The following is a 15,646-nucleotide window of genomic DNA, read 5'->3' as shown; positions in this document are numbered from 1 at the left end:
TGTAGGTAATTCCATTTGTTTGTGTTTCCCAGTTGGTCAACTAGTCCAGGCATGTGTCCTTGTAAACTTCTAAAGCACAAAATTAACCTAGGCATCATTCAAATGCCCATTACTTATAGCTACTAACCTGTAGAACTGCTCTCAAAATACTGCTTTCCTATTGATGTAGCACAGTTACTATGTTCTAGTTCTTTGACACTCATTTCAGCTTGATGATAAACATGAAGTCTCTTAAAAATTTTTTTTAAAGATTTATTTATTTGAGATGCAGAGGCAGAGAGAGGGAGGTCTTCTATCTGCTGGTTTACTTCCCAAATAGCCAGAGTTGAGCCGACCCAAAGCTAGGAGCCTGGAGCTTCTTCTGGGTCTCCCACGTGGGTGCAGGTGTCCAAGCACTTGGGCCGTCTTCTACTGCTTTCCCAGGCCACAGCAGAGAGCTGAATCGGAAGTAGAGCAGCCAGGTCTCGAACTGGTGCCCACCTGGGATGCCAGCCATGCAGAAGCGTGCTGGTTGCTGTCACTATCAGTGTGTGTCTCTCCTTGCTCTCCCCTCCCCCTGCATGCAGTTTTCCAGCCAAGCATTGTGATTGCTCTTGTGTCTTCTTCCAGGTTTCTCTCCCTACGGGTTAGTAAATGACAGGACTTAACAAACATGCCAACAAACAGAAACTTTATTCTTCCATTGATTTAATAAATGTTCGTTGAAAGCCTCCTGTAAAACATTCACACTGATTGCTGCTGGCAATACGGAGTGGACGACACAGCCTCAGCCTCTGTCCAGGAACCAGGCATTATAGAATAATGTTACTTATAATTTTATAATCACATCAAAAATCAGTCTTACGTAAAACGTGTTACTGTGAGAACATAATAGCCATTCATTTGTTAAAACAAACCAAACTTAAGTGCCTGTCGTGTGACCCTTAACTTGGCAAAGGTCAAGGCCAGCTTCTGTAAGCAGGCAACTCTTTTTAAAAAAAAAAAAAAATTATTTATTTCAAGTCAAAGTTACACAGAGAGGAGAGGCAGAGAGAGAGAGAGAGAGAGAGAGTTCTTTTTCGGCTGATTCACTCCCCAATTGGCTGCAACGGCTGGAGCTGCACTGATCCGAAGCCAGGAGCCTCCTCTGGGTCTCCCACGCGGGTACAGGGGCCCAAGGACGTGGTCCACCTTCCACTGCTTTCCCAGGTCATAGCAGAGAGCTGGATCAGAAGTGGAGCAGCCAGGTCTTGAACCGGCGCCCATATGGGATGCCGGCACTGCAGGCCAGGGCATTTAACCTGCTATGCCACAGCGCCGGCCCCAAGCAGGCAACTCTTTAAAGCTGAGATCATAGAGAGGAATCCTAGGCTAACAGGCAGTGGAAAGACCTTGCAGGCCAAGCCAGTAGCTTGGTCCAGGGGGACCAAACGAAAGGTAGAGTGATGAGAAGCCAAGATGGCTCAGGACAAGATGAGAGACTGAGGTGGGCTGGGCAATGTGGGACTCTACAGGTTGTGTTGAGAGCTTTGCTTTCCATCCTGAGAGTGGAAAGAAACCATTAAAATGTGTTTTCATCAAAAGCTACCTTTTTTGTAACCTAAGAACTAGGTCTTAGAGGCAGGTTAACAATCAGATGTATTGACTTCTAGACAGAAAATATTAAATTTTAAAATTTGTTTTCTCTTGGTCGGCGCCACGGCTCACTTTTCTAATCCTCCGCCTGCAGCGCTGGCACCCCGGGTTCTAGTCCCGGTTGAGGCGCTGGTTCTGTCCTAGTTGCTCCTCTTCCAGTCCAGCTCTCTGATGTGGCCTGGGAAGGCAGTGGAGGATGGCCCAAGTCCTTGGGCCCTGTACCCACATGGGAGACCAAGAGGAAGCACCTGGCTCCTGGCTTCAGATCGGTGCAGGGCGCTGGCCGTAACTGCCATTTAGGGGTGAACCAACGGAAAGACCTTTCTCTCTGTCTCTCTCTCTCTCTCTCTCACTGTCTAACTCTGCCTGTCAAAAAAAATATTGTTTTCTCTAGAGCAGTGCTTTTCTAACCTCATTGTATTTAAGAATTACTGGAAGGGCTTGTTAAAAACAGACTTCCAGGCCCTGTCTCCAGAGATTGTGAGAGTCTGGATGGGGCTCAAGAATTTGAATTTCTAGGTCCTGCATTGTGGCACAGTGGGTTAAGCCATTGCTTGCAATGCAGGATCCTGTGTCTGAGTGCTGGTTTGAGTCCCAGCTGCTCTGTTCTGGTCTAGTTTCCTGCTAATGAACCTAGGGAGGCAGTGAAAGATGGCCCAAGTAGTTGGGACCCTGACACCTGTATGGTAGACCATGAGGGAGTTACTGGCTCCTGGTTGCATCCTGCTGATCCTTGGCTGTTGTGGCCATCTGGGGAGGGAACTGACAAATGGAAGATCTTTCCCTGTCCCTCCTTCTTTCTCATTCACTCTGCTCCTCAAATAAGTAAATCAATAACAACAATTAAATTTTTTTGGGCCGGCGCCGCAGCTCACTAGGCTAATCCTCCGCCTTGTGGCACTGGCACACTGGGTTCTAGTCCCAGTTGGGGCGCCGGATTCTGTCCCGGTTGCCCCTCTTCCAGGCCAGCTCTCTGCTGTGGCCAGGGAGTGCAGTGGAGGATGGCCCAAGTGCTTGGGCCCTGCACCCCATGGGAGACCAGGGCTCCTGCCATCAGATCAGCATGGAAAAAAAAATTTTAAGAAAAAATTTAAATTTCTAGTAAGTTCCTGGAAGATGGTGCTGCCACTGGTCCTATGCAGAGAGTAGATTCTGTGTAGCATTTGGAGTCACAGAATCAACACCTATTTTTACAGAAGCCACTACCAGGCCTTCCTTGTCTGTGTATGTTCTGTGTACGTGGTATGTGACTTCCTCAGGTGACATGGTAGTCCAGGCGTGTTGAAGAGACATAGTGCCACAAATCAAGATAGTTAAAATTAGAAAGCTTGATTAACAAAAAATGCTGTTTGGAGTTTTTGAAATTTAGGGCAATACATTTTGGGATTCTGAGACATTTGGTGTTTAGCAAGAGTGAATTTGTGCGTTACTGAATTAGTGTTTTGTTTTTGTTTTTCTAGATCTAATTACTTGTTTGGACACTGCATCCAATTTTTTGGAGCCTGAGTTCAGGTATGAGCATATTTTTGCCTCCTCTCCCATTTTGCTTAAATACTATTCATATTCATTCTGTATCTACTTAGGATTATTGTGTAATATATGACACATAATTATTCCATGACTCAAATAGTTTATTTAAAATCATTTAATTATTGCCATATTTAAATTTTTCTATAATTGTAACACTTAGATCTTCAAAGTATAATTTTAATATGCTTCAATATATGCTGCTAGCTAACAAATAGAAAAGCTGTCTTTCTAGAAAAATGAAAATGGAAGGTTTAGGCTATTATGGGATTCTTAGGTATTCTTTCCCAAGTAGCATTTCTACTGTCTGCTTTATGGCTTTGTCTCTTGCCTGGACTAGGATTAGCTTCTAGTTGATGTCCCATTTCTGATCTCTTCTAACTTTGTTCTGCCACTCACACCTCTGCCAAATTGTTTTCAGAACTAGATATGCAAACATTTCCCTGCTGATACATCTTAGGAACTCCTTATGGTCATAAAAAGTTGCCCACTCTTCAGTGTGGTCTTCAGAGTCCTTCACGAGGAGTCCTTGGACCATTCTTCCAGTCTTGTTTCATCTACTCCATGTTGAAATGATTCTGGATTATTTACCCTGCTCTGAGCTCTGAACTTTCCTGGAATTTTTCTCCTCTTGGCAAAATCATTCTCATGTTTCAGCCTCCTCTCAGCTTGTTTCTCCTCCCCACAGATGCTCGGTTTTGTCTTTAAGAATGGTTCTGTCTGTGGCAAGTGTTCCCTCTCTTGCATTTGATAGGTGCTTTGCTCAGCAAGGATAACCCTGCTGGAGGATCCAGCCTCCTCACCCTCCTTTCTGGACTCCATCATCACCCAAATCCGATCTGTATCTGCTTAACTGTCGCAGCTTCTGCTCATGATTCCTCACCTTCTCTTGTTTCCCAGGAGCCAGAATAACCTTTATTAGAAATATGAAGAGGGGTGAGGGGAGCCGGCACCGTGATGTAGTGGTTGAACCTCTGCTTGTAGTGGTGGCATCCCATATGGGCACAGGTTTGGATCCTGGATGTTCTGTTTCTGATTTGGATTTCTGCTGGTATGCCTGGGAAAGCAGCAGAGGATGGCCCAGGGCCTTGGATAACCTGGAGGAGGCTCCTGACTCCTGGCTTTGGATCTGCCCAGCCCAGGCCTTTGTGGCCACTTGGGGAGTCGACCAGCAGATGGAAGATTCTCTTTCCCTCTCTCCCCTCCTCTCCCTGCCACAACCCACCTCACCCCCTCCCTCCCCACTCAACCTCTCTCCCCTCTCTCCCCCTCTGCCTCTGCCTTTCAAATAGATGGATAAATCTTTAAAAAAAAAAAAAAAAGGAATTGAATTATGTAAACTGTCAAAATCTCTTCCTCTTTTTACTTGGAAATATATTCTAGACTCGATGCCATTGTCTGTGTGATCTGGCCCCTGTGTACCCTCTTGCTCCTCTCCCTTTGCTCGCTGTAGCCTGGCCTCTGCAGTGAGCGCCTGCACTCACAGAGCAGGCTGTTGTGCTGCAGGGCGTGCCCTTCCTAGTGATTGCTGCACGTTCCTCTGCTTGTTCAGTGTGCCCTCAACACACTGCTGGGCTTCCCTACCTCACAGCCCCGTCCCCTGGCTGAGGCAGTCCAGAGCCCTGCTTTGTAGGAGCACAGACTCTGGAGCCCTCCCACTGCTTGCCAGCTGTGTGCCCTGGGCACACGATTCCTCAGTTTGCTTATCTGTAAAGAGAAGATGGTAACAGTACCTAGCATATAGGGTTCTTGTGGCTTTCCTGAAGCCCTTAGGATGCTGCCTGGCACACAATAAGCCTACTAAGTGTTTATATTAACTTTTATTAGGTTAGATCTTTCCCAGTTATTTCACAGTGCCTTTTCTTCATCATAGAGCTGAAATATAATTATTTATGGAAGTATTGGTTTAATGTCTCTTCCACCACTGGAATGTAAATTCAGCGAGGGCAGGGGCTACGTTTGTTTGGTTGACCTTTGCAAACCCAGTGTCCACACAGCCCAGCACTCAGCAGACAACATAATAAAACATTCTAGTACAGTGCTGCACTGCATAGTAGCGTTTCCATCAATATATACCACAGGAGTCCCTTGAGATCGTAACAGACCTGAAACAGTCCTATCACCTAGTGAACTCGGGGCTGCGGAAGAAGCAAGAGAAAGACACTGCAGGAGAAGAAAAAGAGGAAGAACTGCTAGAAAATTCAGTGAGGAGTTCAGCAGAAGCTTCCGTAGACATCGACAGGCTTCTTACAGAGTTCAGAACATACACCAGCATGTGGAAGGTTTTCCTTAGCAGAGAGGAATTTTTGTGGTGCTATATCTACTTAGAAGGAAATCTGTGATGAAAAAAAGAAACACACCAAGCAAACCACCGTGGACACATTTCTGAAAAGAGTGGCACGTCCTAGGAAGAGCCCTGGGCAGATCCTGTGTGGGGTGTTCAGAAGAGTCCTGTGGTCACGGGAGGTGACGTCTCCAGGCATGCCACTGCCCCGGAGACCTAGCGGAATGAGGTGCGGGAGCAGAAGTGACACTGACGATCTTCATCCTGTGCAGGCTGAGACTAATGTAGGGGCTTGAATGTTAGTTCTTAGAAAAAAAAATTAGAAAGTTAAAAACAAATAGAAAAAAGCTTATAGGGTAAGGATATAAAAATATTTCTGTAGATCTGTACAGTGTGCTAATATTTTAAGCTGGGTGTTACTACAAAAGAGTCTCAAAGTTCAAACAGTTTAAAAGTTTTGTAAGGTGAGAAAGTGACATTAAACATTTGAACAGATTCAGTGTAGCCTGAGTGTACATTGTTGATGAAGTCTGCGGCCATGTCCAGTAATGCCCTAGGCCTCACATTCATTCACCACTCGCTCACCCAGATCAGCTTCCAGTACTGCAACTCCCTTCCGGGGAATTCCTCTCTACCGGTGGACTATGTTAAAAGCCTTTAAAAAAAAATTATTTGTTTTACTTGAAGAGAGAGAAGCAGAGGCAGAGAGAGAAGATCTTCCAAATGCTGTTTCACTCCCCAATTGGTTGCAATGGCGGAGCTGTGCCAATCCAAAGCCAGGAGCTTCCTCTAGGTCTTCCCACGTGGGTGCAGGAGCCCAAGGACTTGGGCCATCTTCTGCTGCCTTCCCAAGCCATAGCAGAGAGCTGGATCGGAAGTGGAGCAGCCAGGACTTTAACCAGCGCCCACATGGGATGCTGGCACTGCAGGCGTTGGCTTTACCTGTTACCCCACAGCAGCACCAGCCCCTAAAAATCTTTTTATACTGTGTTTCTCCTGCCTCTCTTCTGTGCTGAGATACAGAAACTAACCATTGCATTATAGTTGCCTACAGTGTTCAGTGCAGTAATATACTGTACAGGTTGGTAGCCTAGGAGCAATACATTATACCTTTTAGCTCTAGTGTTAAGTCTCCTATGCCATCTGGGTTTGTGTAGTACACTCAATGATGTCCACACAGTGATGAAATTGTCTAAGGATTAATTTCTGGGAATATATCTCCCTTGTTAAGAGACACAAAAACATGACTTTGTGTTGAGTAGATGAGTGAGTGAATGAATAAAGGAATGAATGCCAGTCTTTTAATGCAACTGCAATCTGATCAATAGCAGGTTGGTAGAACGCACTATCATTTATTCACAAAGTAGACTATCACACAGCTATTAAATATAACAAATAGCTCTCACATTGTTTATCCAAAAATGGAATATCATGTAGCTATTAGGTATAATGAATAGATGATCTTAAAGTGGAAATATGTCTACCATTCATTGTGAAGTAAAACAATTTGTAGAATATGAGAAAAATTTTGTAAATAACATGGGTGAAGAAGTGTTATTATACAGCATGTATAATGATAATAATGTCTTTTAGTCTAGATTCACCCCAAAGCAAAAGTTGTAAGAGTTTAGGAGTCAGTGTTTTTCACAAAAAGAAATAAGTACACATTATTTTATATGGACTGTGTTCACAGTCATATTTGAAACTGGATACTAGGGAATGAGCATTTAACCTAATGATCAAAATGCCTGTGTCCCATAGTATTGTACCTGGGTTCAGTTCCCAGCTCTAGCCCCTGACTCGAGCTTTCTACTGTTGCAGACCCTGGGGAGGCAACAGTGATGGTTCATGTAATTGGGTCTCTGCCACCACATGGAAGACTTGTGTTGCCTTTGTGCTTATATTTGGAGCAATAGAAAAATATCTGAAAAGTCTTTTTAGGAGTGTAAGTTACTGGGATTGGTGCTGTGGCATAGTAGGTTAAGTCTCTATCTGCGGTGCTGGCATCCCATATGGGTGCTGGTTCAAGTCATCTCCACTTCTGATTCAGCTACCTGCTGATGGCCTGGGAAAGCAGTGGAGGATGGCCCAAGTGCTTGGGCGCTGCACCCATGCAGGAGACCTGGAAGAAGCTCCTGGTTCCTGGCTTCAGATCACCCAGCCCCAGGCATTGCAGCCATTGGGAAGTGAACCAGTGGATGGAAGACCTCTTTCTCTGTCTCTCCTTCTCTCTGTAGCTCTGCCTCTCAAACAAATCTTAAAAACAAACAAAAAAAGAGTTATTTCAGGGTTGTAGTACTATAGTATTTGCACTGAACTGAGAAATACATATGGATGTGTCTTGATGTTTTTCCCTAGAAAGTACACTCTAATATAACCTTTCACTTGTTTTCATTCAACAGCAAGTACTGCCCAGCTGGTTGTCTGCTTCCTTTTGCTGAGATATCTGGAACAATCCCTCATGGATACAGAGATGTGAGTTGCAGATAGACTTATTCTAACGTTGTATCTTAAAAGTAAACTCCAGAACAGTGAGATATGTGTCTATTGTATATATATAATATTTAGAAATTATTTCTTTTTAGCAACATGTAATGTTTTATTCTTTCTCTTCTACTAAAATTCTGTTCTGTTAGAGCACCAGTACTATATATTTATGAGAAAACTGCCGAATCCACAGATTTCTTGAGGAAAGTAGAAGTATTTTCTTTTTTAATTAGGCAAAGATAATTAAAACCTAATCTTTTGTTTTTCCCTTCCCCAAGTCCTCGCCACTGTGCATGGCTGGTGTGCATGCAGGAGTAGTGTCAAATATTTTGGGCGGCCAAATCAGCGTGGTAATCAGCAAAGGTATCCCGTACTATGAAAGTTCTCTGGCTAACAATGTCACATCTGTGGTGTAAGTACCTTTGCTGTTTCCAGTAAGCATGCTGAATAGGAGTGGGCTAGGGACTGACTGGATCTCAGAAGTGTCGCTGTTAATGGGGCTCAGGGAAAAACCTTTATGCAAAAAGCATTCAGATTGGTGTGTGCTCAATATCTGAGTAGTTTGAAGTGTACAGGCAATGTTGTACTAATTTTTAGTTCTGCCTCAAAAAAAGATAGTCATTTGAAAGGGTGGTTTGTTTTTTTTCTAAGTGTTGGAAACTCTGGAGTAAGAGTCTGAAAGTTTTCTGCTGCATCCCATTTTATTTTAAAGATCAGAAGCTGTAAGTGCCCTGTTCCTTATAGCCCATGTAGTCCAGGATGGATTGAGGATAATTGAACTATTTTGAATTATAAACTAAATGTTGACATAAAACAGGTAATATTACTATGAATCTCTCTCTCATTCTGGAAGAATGTTTTAAGAAGCTATTTTCATGGTATCTACAGTGTTCTTCTTTACAAAACAAGGACCAGACATCAAAAGCGAAAGTTGAAACATTAACTAGAAATGCAGTATTAGCTAAGAGATGTTTAAAAACTCTGCATCTTAGGTATACTTCCTCCTGTGAACAGTTCTAGGCTTCAGAGAAACCAGCCTCCCTCCGGGGGCCCTCGGCCAGTTTTCACTCAGAACGCGAGTGCGGGCCCACGAGCCAGACTTTCTAGAGCGGGAGGCAGCAAACACTTCCTGTGAAGGTCCACCTAGGGAGTACTGCAGGCTCCCTGGGCCACATGGTTCTGTCCCTCTCTTTGTGTTGTACTTACAGCTCCTTGACCATGCAAAAATCACGCTCGGCTCACTGGCTGTGCAGAACTGGCCTTGTGCCTGGGCTGCTGTTCACCCTTCCCTAGCACTGAGCCAGCTACCTTTCCTTCATTGGGTTCCTTCTCTGTGCTTTACGCAGATGCTGTCATTTCTTTCCCCTTCCCTGCCTTTGGAAAGAGTCTGTGGAGGGCGTATGAATTCTGCCTTTCATACTTGAAAAAAAATAAGCACAGGATGTAATAGTTTGAATGCTGTGTAGAGGCCGAAGATTGAACTAGAGGTTTTATTCCTGCAAGTTCAAAGGAGTCCTTTGGCCTGCCATCTGGTGAAGTCTTCACTTGTCTCACTGGTCCATTCTCAGCTCGCCTATTCTGTCTACTGCTTGGAAATGCAAATGCAATGCTGGGTTCTAATATTAAAGGTCATTCTCAGACATGTTGGTTTCCCCTTTTTTAAAAATAGTGCAGTCTGTTAGTAGCCAATTTTTTTTTTATGTTTACCCCAGGAAGCTTGAGCCTCATTCTCTGAGAGTTTTATACCATTTAGTGTACTTGAACAAAAAGCAAAAGTTTGAGTCAATACATTTCATGAAAAATAAATAAGTACATATTATTGTGTATGGATGTATTGACACAGTCATGTATGGAACTGGGGACTAGGGAGCAAGCTTTCAGCCTAGTGGTTAAGATTCCTGCCTACAACTCTTGACTCCAGCTTCCTGCTGATGCAGACCCTAGGAGGCGTTCGTGGTTGCTCAAGTCATTGGGTCCCTGGCACCAATTGGGGAGACCTTGATTGTAATCCTGGCTCCCAGCTTCAGCCGTAGCCCAACTCCATCTCTTTCAGGCAGGAGTAAATCCCCTAGATGGGAGCAAGGTCTGCCTCTCCACCCCACCGTTTTGTTTTTGTCTGTCTCTCATGCCTCTCAAGTTTTAAAAAGGAGAAAGAAACTGGATACTAGATGTTTATAGAAAAAATTGTTTATGCAGATTTCAAAACTTGCTTTGCTTAGAAATGAGACTTTTTTCCTAGAAACAATACTAGTTGCCTAATTTTTAGTCATGGAATCACACTAGGTCTTTAAATGGTACAGAAAAAAGCAAAAACTTTCCCCATGGTTTTAGTCTTAATGAGGTTGGAGAAGTCATGTGTTAAGTGTGTGTCACCAAAAACAAACAAATAAACAAAAAAAACAATAAACACTTCTCTCTCTTTCAGAGGACACTTATCTACAAGTCTTTTTACATTTAAGACAAGTGGTAAGTTTTTTGTGGACTTTATAACTTAATGTAGTTTGTTAAATTGATAATTGTTATACACTCTATAGCAGGCACTGTATCAATTACTGACTTTTTGTACTTTTGCACTTAAACATCATAGTAGCACAAAGTGGTACCTATTAAAATGATAGAGGCTGGTGGTATGGTGCCATGATTTAAACTGCTTATTGAGACATTAGCATCTCCCAACAACAATTAGAGTCCCATCTGCTCTGGTACTGATCCAGGTCCCTGCTATTGTGGGAAGGCAGTGGGAGTTGGCCCAAGTACTTGGGCCCCTGCCACCTATGCGGGAGATCTGGATGGAGACCTGTGTTCCCCGCTTGGGCCAGGCCCTGTTGGGCTATTGCCTCCATTTGAGGAGTGAACCAGCAGATAGAAGATTCTCTCCCCCACCCCCCTCTCTCTCTCACTTTGCCTTTCAAATAAATAAATAAATCATAAAAAAAGAATAAATTGGGAGTTTCATACTAATATAGATAGATTACGTAAGCAAGCAAGGTTCCTTAGAAAAGATGACTGATAGGAAGAAGTAACTGATCAGAAAATATTTATTGAGTAACTTCTCTTACTTGCTTAGGCGCTGTTCTGGTGCTCGTGACTCGATAGTGAACAATATAACTCCTTCCTTCCTGGAACTTACCTTTTGGTAGTGAGAGTGACAAACAATGAGTAAATAAATTGTTGTCTATAGTACACTGTTCTCAGCATGATAAGAAGATGTAGGGGAATAGGCAAGGAAGGAAGACAGGACGTGCAGGGAGACTGGGTTGAAGTTTAAGTAGGATCTGGAAAAACCTCATAGAGAAGTTAACAAATAAACAAACCCTGGAAGAGATAAAAGAGTAACTCCTTACCCCACTTACCTGGAAAGAGTGTCCCAGGGAGAGGATCTTATACCTGTAGTAAATTAAAAGTTATTGCTCATTTGCTCATTGGTGAATGTTTACAGGTTTCCTAATGATACACAAAAACATAACGTCCAAGAAACACTGTCCTGGTATTGAAATTTCTATTACAGTGTTTTACTAGCACAGCGCATATTAATTAAAGATGCAGTAGAAAGCTTGCAAGGAGCAAGTCCATTAAGTTTTGAATTTATATCTAGAAACCAAGTTTACTTTCTGCTTTGTTTCAGGTTGTTATGGCACACTGGGCATGGAATCTGGTGTGATCGCTGATCCCCAAGTAACAGCCTCGTCTGTGCTGGAGTGGACTGACCACACAGGGCAGGAGAACAGCTGGAAACCTGAAAAGGCCAGGCTGAAGAAACCTGGACCCCCTTGGGCTGCTTTTGCCACTGATGAATATCAGTGGTTACAAGTAGATCTGAATAAGGAAAAGAAGATAACAGGTTAAGAAACAGTTTCCTGGAACCATTTCTGATACTCTTATTACTCGCAAACCTGTTGACATCTAAGATTTTCATGGAAAATTCAATTACATGGTTTCCAATTTTATTGCTTGGTGTTATCACTGGAGAAAGTTTTATAAAGCATGGCAGAGGAAAGTAGTTTTTCACTTTCATTCTTTCAAGGGTGTGTTTCAGTGAAAAGTGGTCTTGAAACACACGGGATAACCATCTCTTAGAGTCATTGAAATTTATGTTCATGGGGTCCATTTTAAGTGCTATAAATAACTAATTCTCCACATGTGCTGAGCATAAATTTAATTTAGGGAAACGTAGCAAATGGTGTGAATAACTGGTTGGGAATGGTTTTGTTAAAAGATTTATTTTGCTTTGGTACTGAAAATAATACCAATAATCATCTTTAATCTTTGACTCCCAGAAATTTATTCTTAGGAATTAAAATATATTTTATAGTGATATGAACACAAGTTGCCAGAACACAATAGTGCTTTCCTTATGTGCACCCGTACCTCTTTCCATCTCTACAAGAACACAAAGCCATGATGGTGAAAACTTGCACATAGGTGCGGACATGAGCTGCTGGCAGAAATGTCTGAACAATGCCCCTCAGGTGTTTATGCTTGGCTGCTGAGTTAGCCCATGTGTTCTGATGAGAACAACTCTTCATTCCCAGGCATTATAACCACTGGATCTACTATGGTGGAGCACAATTACTATGTGTCTGCCTATAAAATTCTGTACAGCGATGATGGGCAGAAATGGACTGTGTATAGAGAGCCTGGTGTGGAACAGGATAAGGTAAATGATTATCAAGGTGTTTTTTAAAAAGTATGTTAAAAAATGAATCCTTGCCAAAAGTGTAAAGGTGTGTGAAAATTCAGTACAGCTTTTGTCTTACACTGCCCTCTTCTGGTTGTTTTTGGTAGCGTTAGTTAATTATAAAAGTGGTCTAAAACTCTGTTTTGGTGCTTGTTAGCAAAAAGCTCTGAACATGCTAGAATGAGCCAGACTTGCCAGTAAGGGGTGGATGATAGCGGAGTGAATTTCATCCATTTGTTTATTCCATTCACCCAGGCTCCTGGTCCATGACCCGCCACAAGGATCTTTAAATGGAGAAGTCCCTGTCCCTAAGGAGAATAGATTGAAACTATGAACACACTTTTTTCCATGAGTTTGCCATATGATTTTGGCTTCAATTATATAATATTTTCATTTTATATCATCCATATGATTTGCTAATATATCTTCAATTACCACTTTTATCATCTACTTCAGAAATCTCCAGGGACTCCATTTCATAGAGCTCTAAGTACTTACTCAGGGCCTTCTTTTCTGTCTTCTACTTGATATCACATTAACTTTGTCTTTGACGAACCCTCTGCCTGTTGAAGTGAACAGCACACTGTCACCATCCTCTGCTTAATGCCCCAAACCTGACCACTCTACTCCTGGTACATCTGTTTCTTCAGTACCATTTATTATACTTGTAAAATAGAATTACCTATGTCTATATTTTTTAAAGATTTTATTTATTTGAAAGGAAGTGTTACAGAGAAGCAGAAGCAGAGAGAGATGTCTTCCATCCACTGGGTCACAACTCAGATGGCTGCAATGACTGGAGCTACACCAGTCCAAAGCCAGGAGCCAGGCACCTCCTCCAGGTCTCCCACATGGGTTCAGGGGCCCAAGGACTTGGACCATCTTGTACTGCTTTACCAGGCCATAGCAGAGAGCTGTATCAGAATTGGAGTAGCCTGGTCTCGTACTAGTGCCTATATGGGATGCCCGCACTGCAAGTGGCAGCTTTACCCACTATGCCACAGCGCCGGCTCCAATGCCTATATTATATAGATTTCTAACAGCATTGAATTATATTTCTGAAAAAGACCTTTTTACCTTCATTTTTGAAAGATAATTTCACTGGGTATAGAATTCTAGGTTGACTATTTTTTCTTTCAATACATTAAATATATTGATCCATTGTTTTCTGCCTTGCATTGGTGAAAATTCTGCCATTCTTATCCTTAATTCTGTTCCCTGATAATTTATTTTTTTTCTTTGCTTATGAGATTTTTTTATTGTTTATTTTAAGTAGTTTGATTATGATGATGTGTTTTTCTATAGTTTTCTTCATGTTTCTTCTGCTTTGGGCTCTTTGAGCTTCTTTCTTCATCAAATTTAAAAAAGTATTGGCTTGGGGCCAGCGCTGTGGCATACTTAATGGGTAAAGCTGCCTCCCATGATCCCATATGGGCACCAGTTCAAGTCCCAGGTGCTCCACTGCCTATCCTGCTTCCTGCTAATGGTCTGGATAAAAACAGTAGAAGATGGTGCAAATGCTGTGCCCCACAACCCACATGGGAGACCTGGATGAGGCTCCTGCCTGGCCCAGCGCTACTTGTTGTGGCTGGCTGGGGAGTGAACCAGCAAATGGAAGATTCTCATTCATTCTCTCTCTCTCTCTCTCTCCATGTGTTGTTCTCTCTCTCCATGTGTTGTTCTATCTCCGTATGTTGTTCTCTCTATCTCCATGTGTTCTCTCTCTTTCTCCATGTGGTGTTCTCTCTCTCTCTCTCTCTCCGTGTGTGTGTCTCCCTCTCTCTTTGTAACTGACATTCAGAATCAGTCTTCTAAAAAAGTAGACTTTTTCCTTTAAATGTTGCCCCTTCCAAACCTAACTTTATAAATATTGTCCTTGAAGATGTCTCAACATTTCAGATGCTCTTACCTTTTTTTCCTTCAGTATTTTCACTCTTTGTTTTAGTTGAACAGTTCTGTGTTTTTTTGGTTTGTTTTCAATATTCTGTGATGTCTAATCAGCTTGTTAATATTATGAGTATATTTTTATCCTAGGTGTTATGCTTTTCCCCTTTAGATTTTCATATTTGAACATGCCTTCTATGTCTCCTCTTTACAAGCTTTTTTTCTGTTGCTGAAAAAATACTGAATACAGCTTTTTAAATGTCCTTACCTACCAATTTTTATCATCTCTGTTGTATCTGGGACTTTGCTTATTGGTTGATAATGAGTCGTATTTTGTATGCCTGGTAACTTTTGATTGGATACCAAATATTGTAGATTGTACAGACTTGGTACTGGGTTTTTATTGTTTCCTTAGATGTCTTTGAGCTTTCATCTGGGATGCTTTTAAGCTGTTTGGAAACAATTTTATGTTTTCAAGGCTTGCTTTCAAGCATTGTTAGGTCCTGAGCAAGCTTTCATTCTAATTTTTCCCCACCACTGAACCCTTTCTCTTCTAAACACTCAACCTAGTGTCCCATGTATTATGAGGATTTCCCATTCTGTCTGTTAGTGATGTGAAGTGTTCTTAAGTCCTGTGTTGCTCCAAGAATTGTTCTGTTGGCTCCTTCCAGTGGTTCTTTTCCTGATAAGTTGTTTTCTTTACATGCACTTGAAGACTTAAGGAGAAACTTCTTATCCTGGAATTACCTGTTTCTCTTCACTCCTAAGTCCTGCCTTACAAATTCTAGATGCCTCTTTGGCCTTTCAATCTCTGGTCTGTGTCTCCTCCACTCAATGAGACCACGAGGCTTTGTCTGGGGACCCCCTCCTCACACTGTGATCTGCCCACTCTCTCCAGGTTGTGCTGGAGCTATATAGTAAGGCCAACCTCATGTGGTCCCTTGTTTCACTGATGATTGCCCTATACTTTGAGTTGTCTATTCTCTGAGAACCATTGTGTCATAGATTTTATCCAGCTTTTCAGATATTTAAGGCTACAAGATAAGTTCAGTCCCTGTTAATGGGCAGAAAGTCCTGATATTGAATTATATGAAATCATAATTATGTGAAATAATCTTCCCTCACTTAACATTTATCCATCTGCTCTGTTATTTACCCCTAACTTTAGTAAC

At 42.3% G+C, this 15,646-nt stretch overlaps 1 protein-coding gene across 2 annotated transcripts in view; it reads left to right on the top strand.

Moving 5' to 3' along the window:
• The window catches only part of DCBLD2 (discoidin, CUB and LCCL domain containing 2), a 92,705-nt gene that overhangs the window by 59,671 nt on the left and 17,388 nt on the right, over positions 1–15,646 (top strand). For both annotated transcript variants that reach the window (XM_051859388.3, XM_089331502.1), the window contains 6 exons: positions 3,075–3,126; positions 7,828–7,900; positions 8,191–8,324; positions 10,338–10,378; positions 11,538–11,753; positions 12,445–12,569. In XM_051859388.3, coding sequence (XP_051715348.2) covers positions 3,075–3,126; positions 7,828–7,900; positions 8,191–8,324; positions 10,338–10,378; positions 11,538–11,753; positions 12,445–12,569 — 641 coding nt within the window. The remainder of the gene's footprint in view (positions 1–3,074; positions 3,127–7,827; positions 7,901–8,190; positions 8,325–10,337; positions 10,379–11,537; positions 11,754–12,444; positions 12,570–15,646) is intronic.

Source organism: Oryctolagus cuniculus, chromosome 4, assembly GCF_051225735.1.
Source record: "Oryctolagus cuniculus isolate XC-2025 breed Fujian yellow rabbit chromosome 4, ASM5122573v1, whole genome shotgun sequence".
Classification (NCBI taxonomy): Eukaryota; Metazoa; Chordata; class Mammalia; order Lagomorpha; family Leporidae; genus Oryctolagus; species Oryctolagus cuniculus.
Note: the sequence above shows the minus strand (reverse complement) of the source record. Positions and strands in the feature narration are given on the sequence as shown.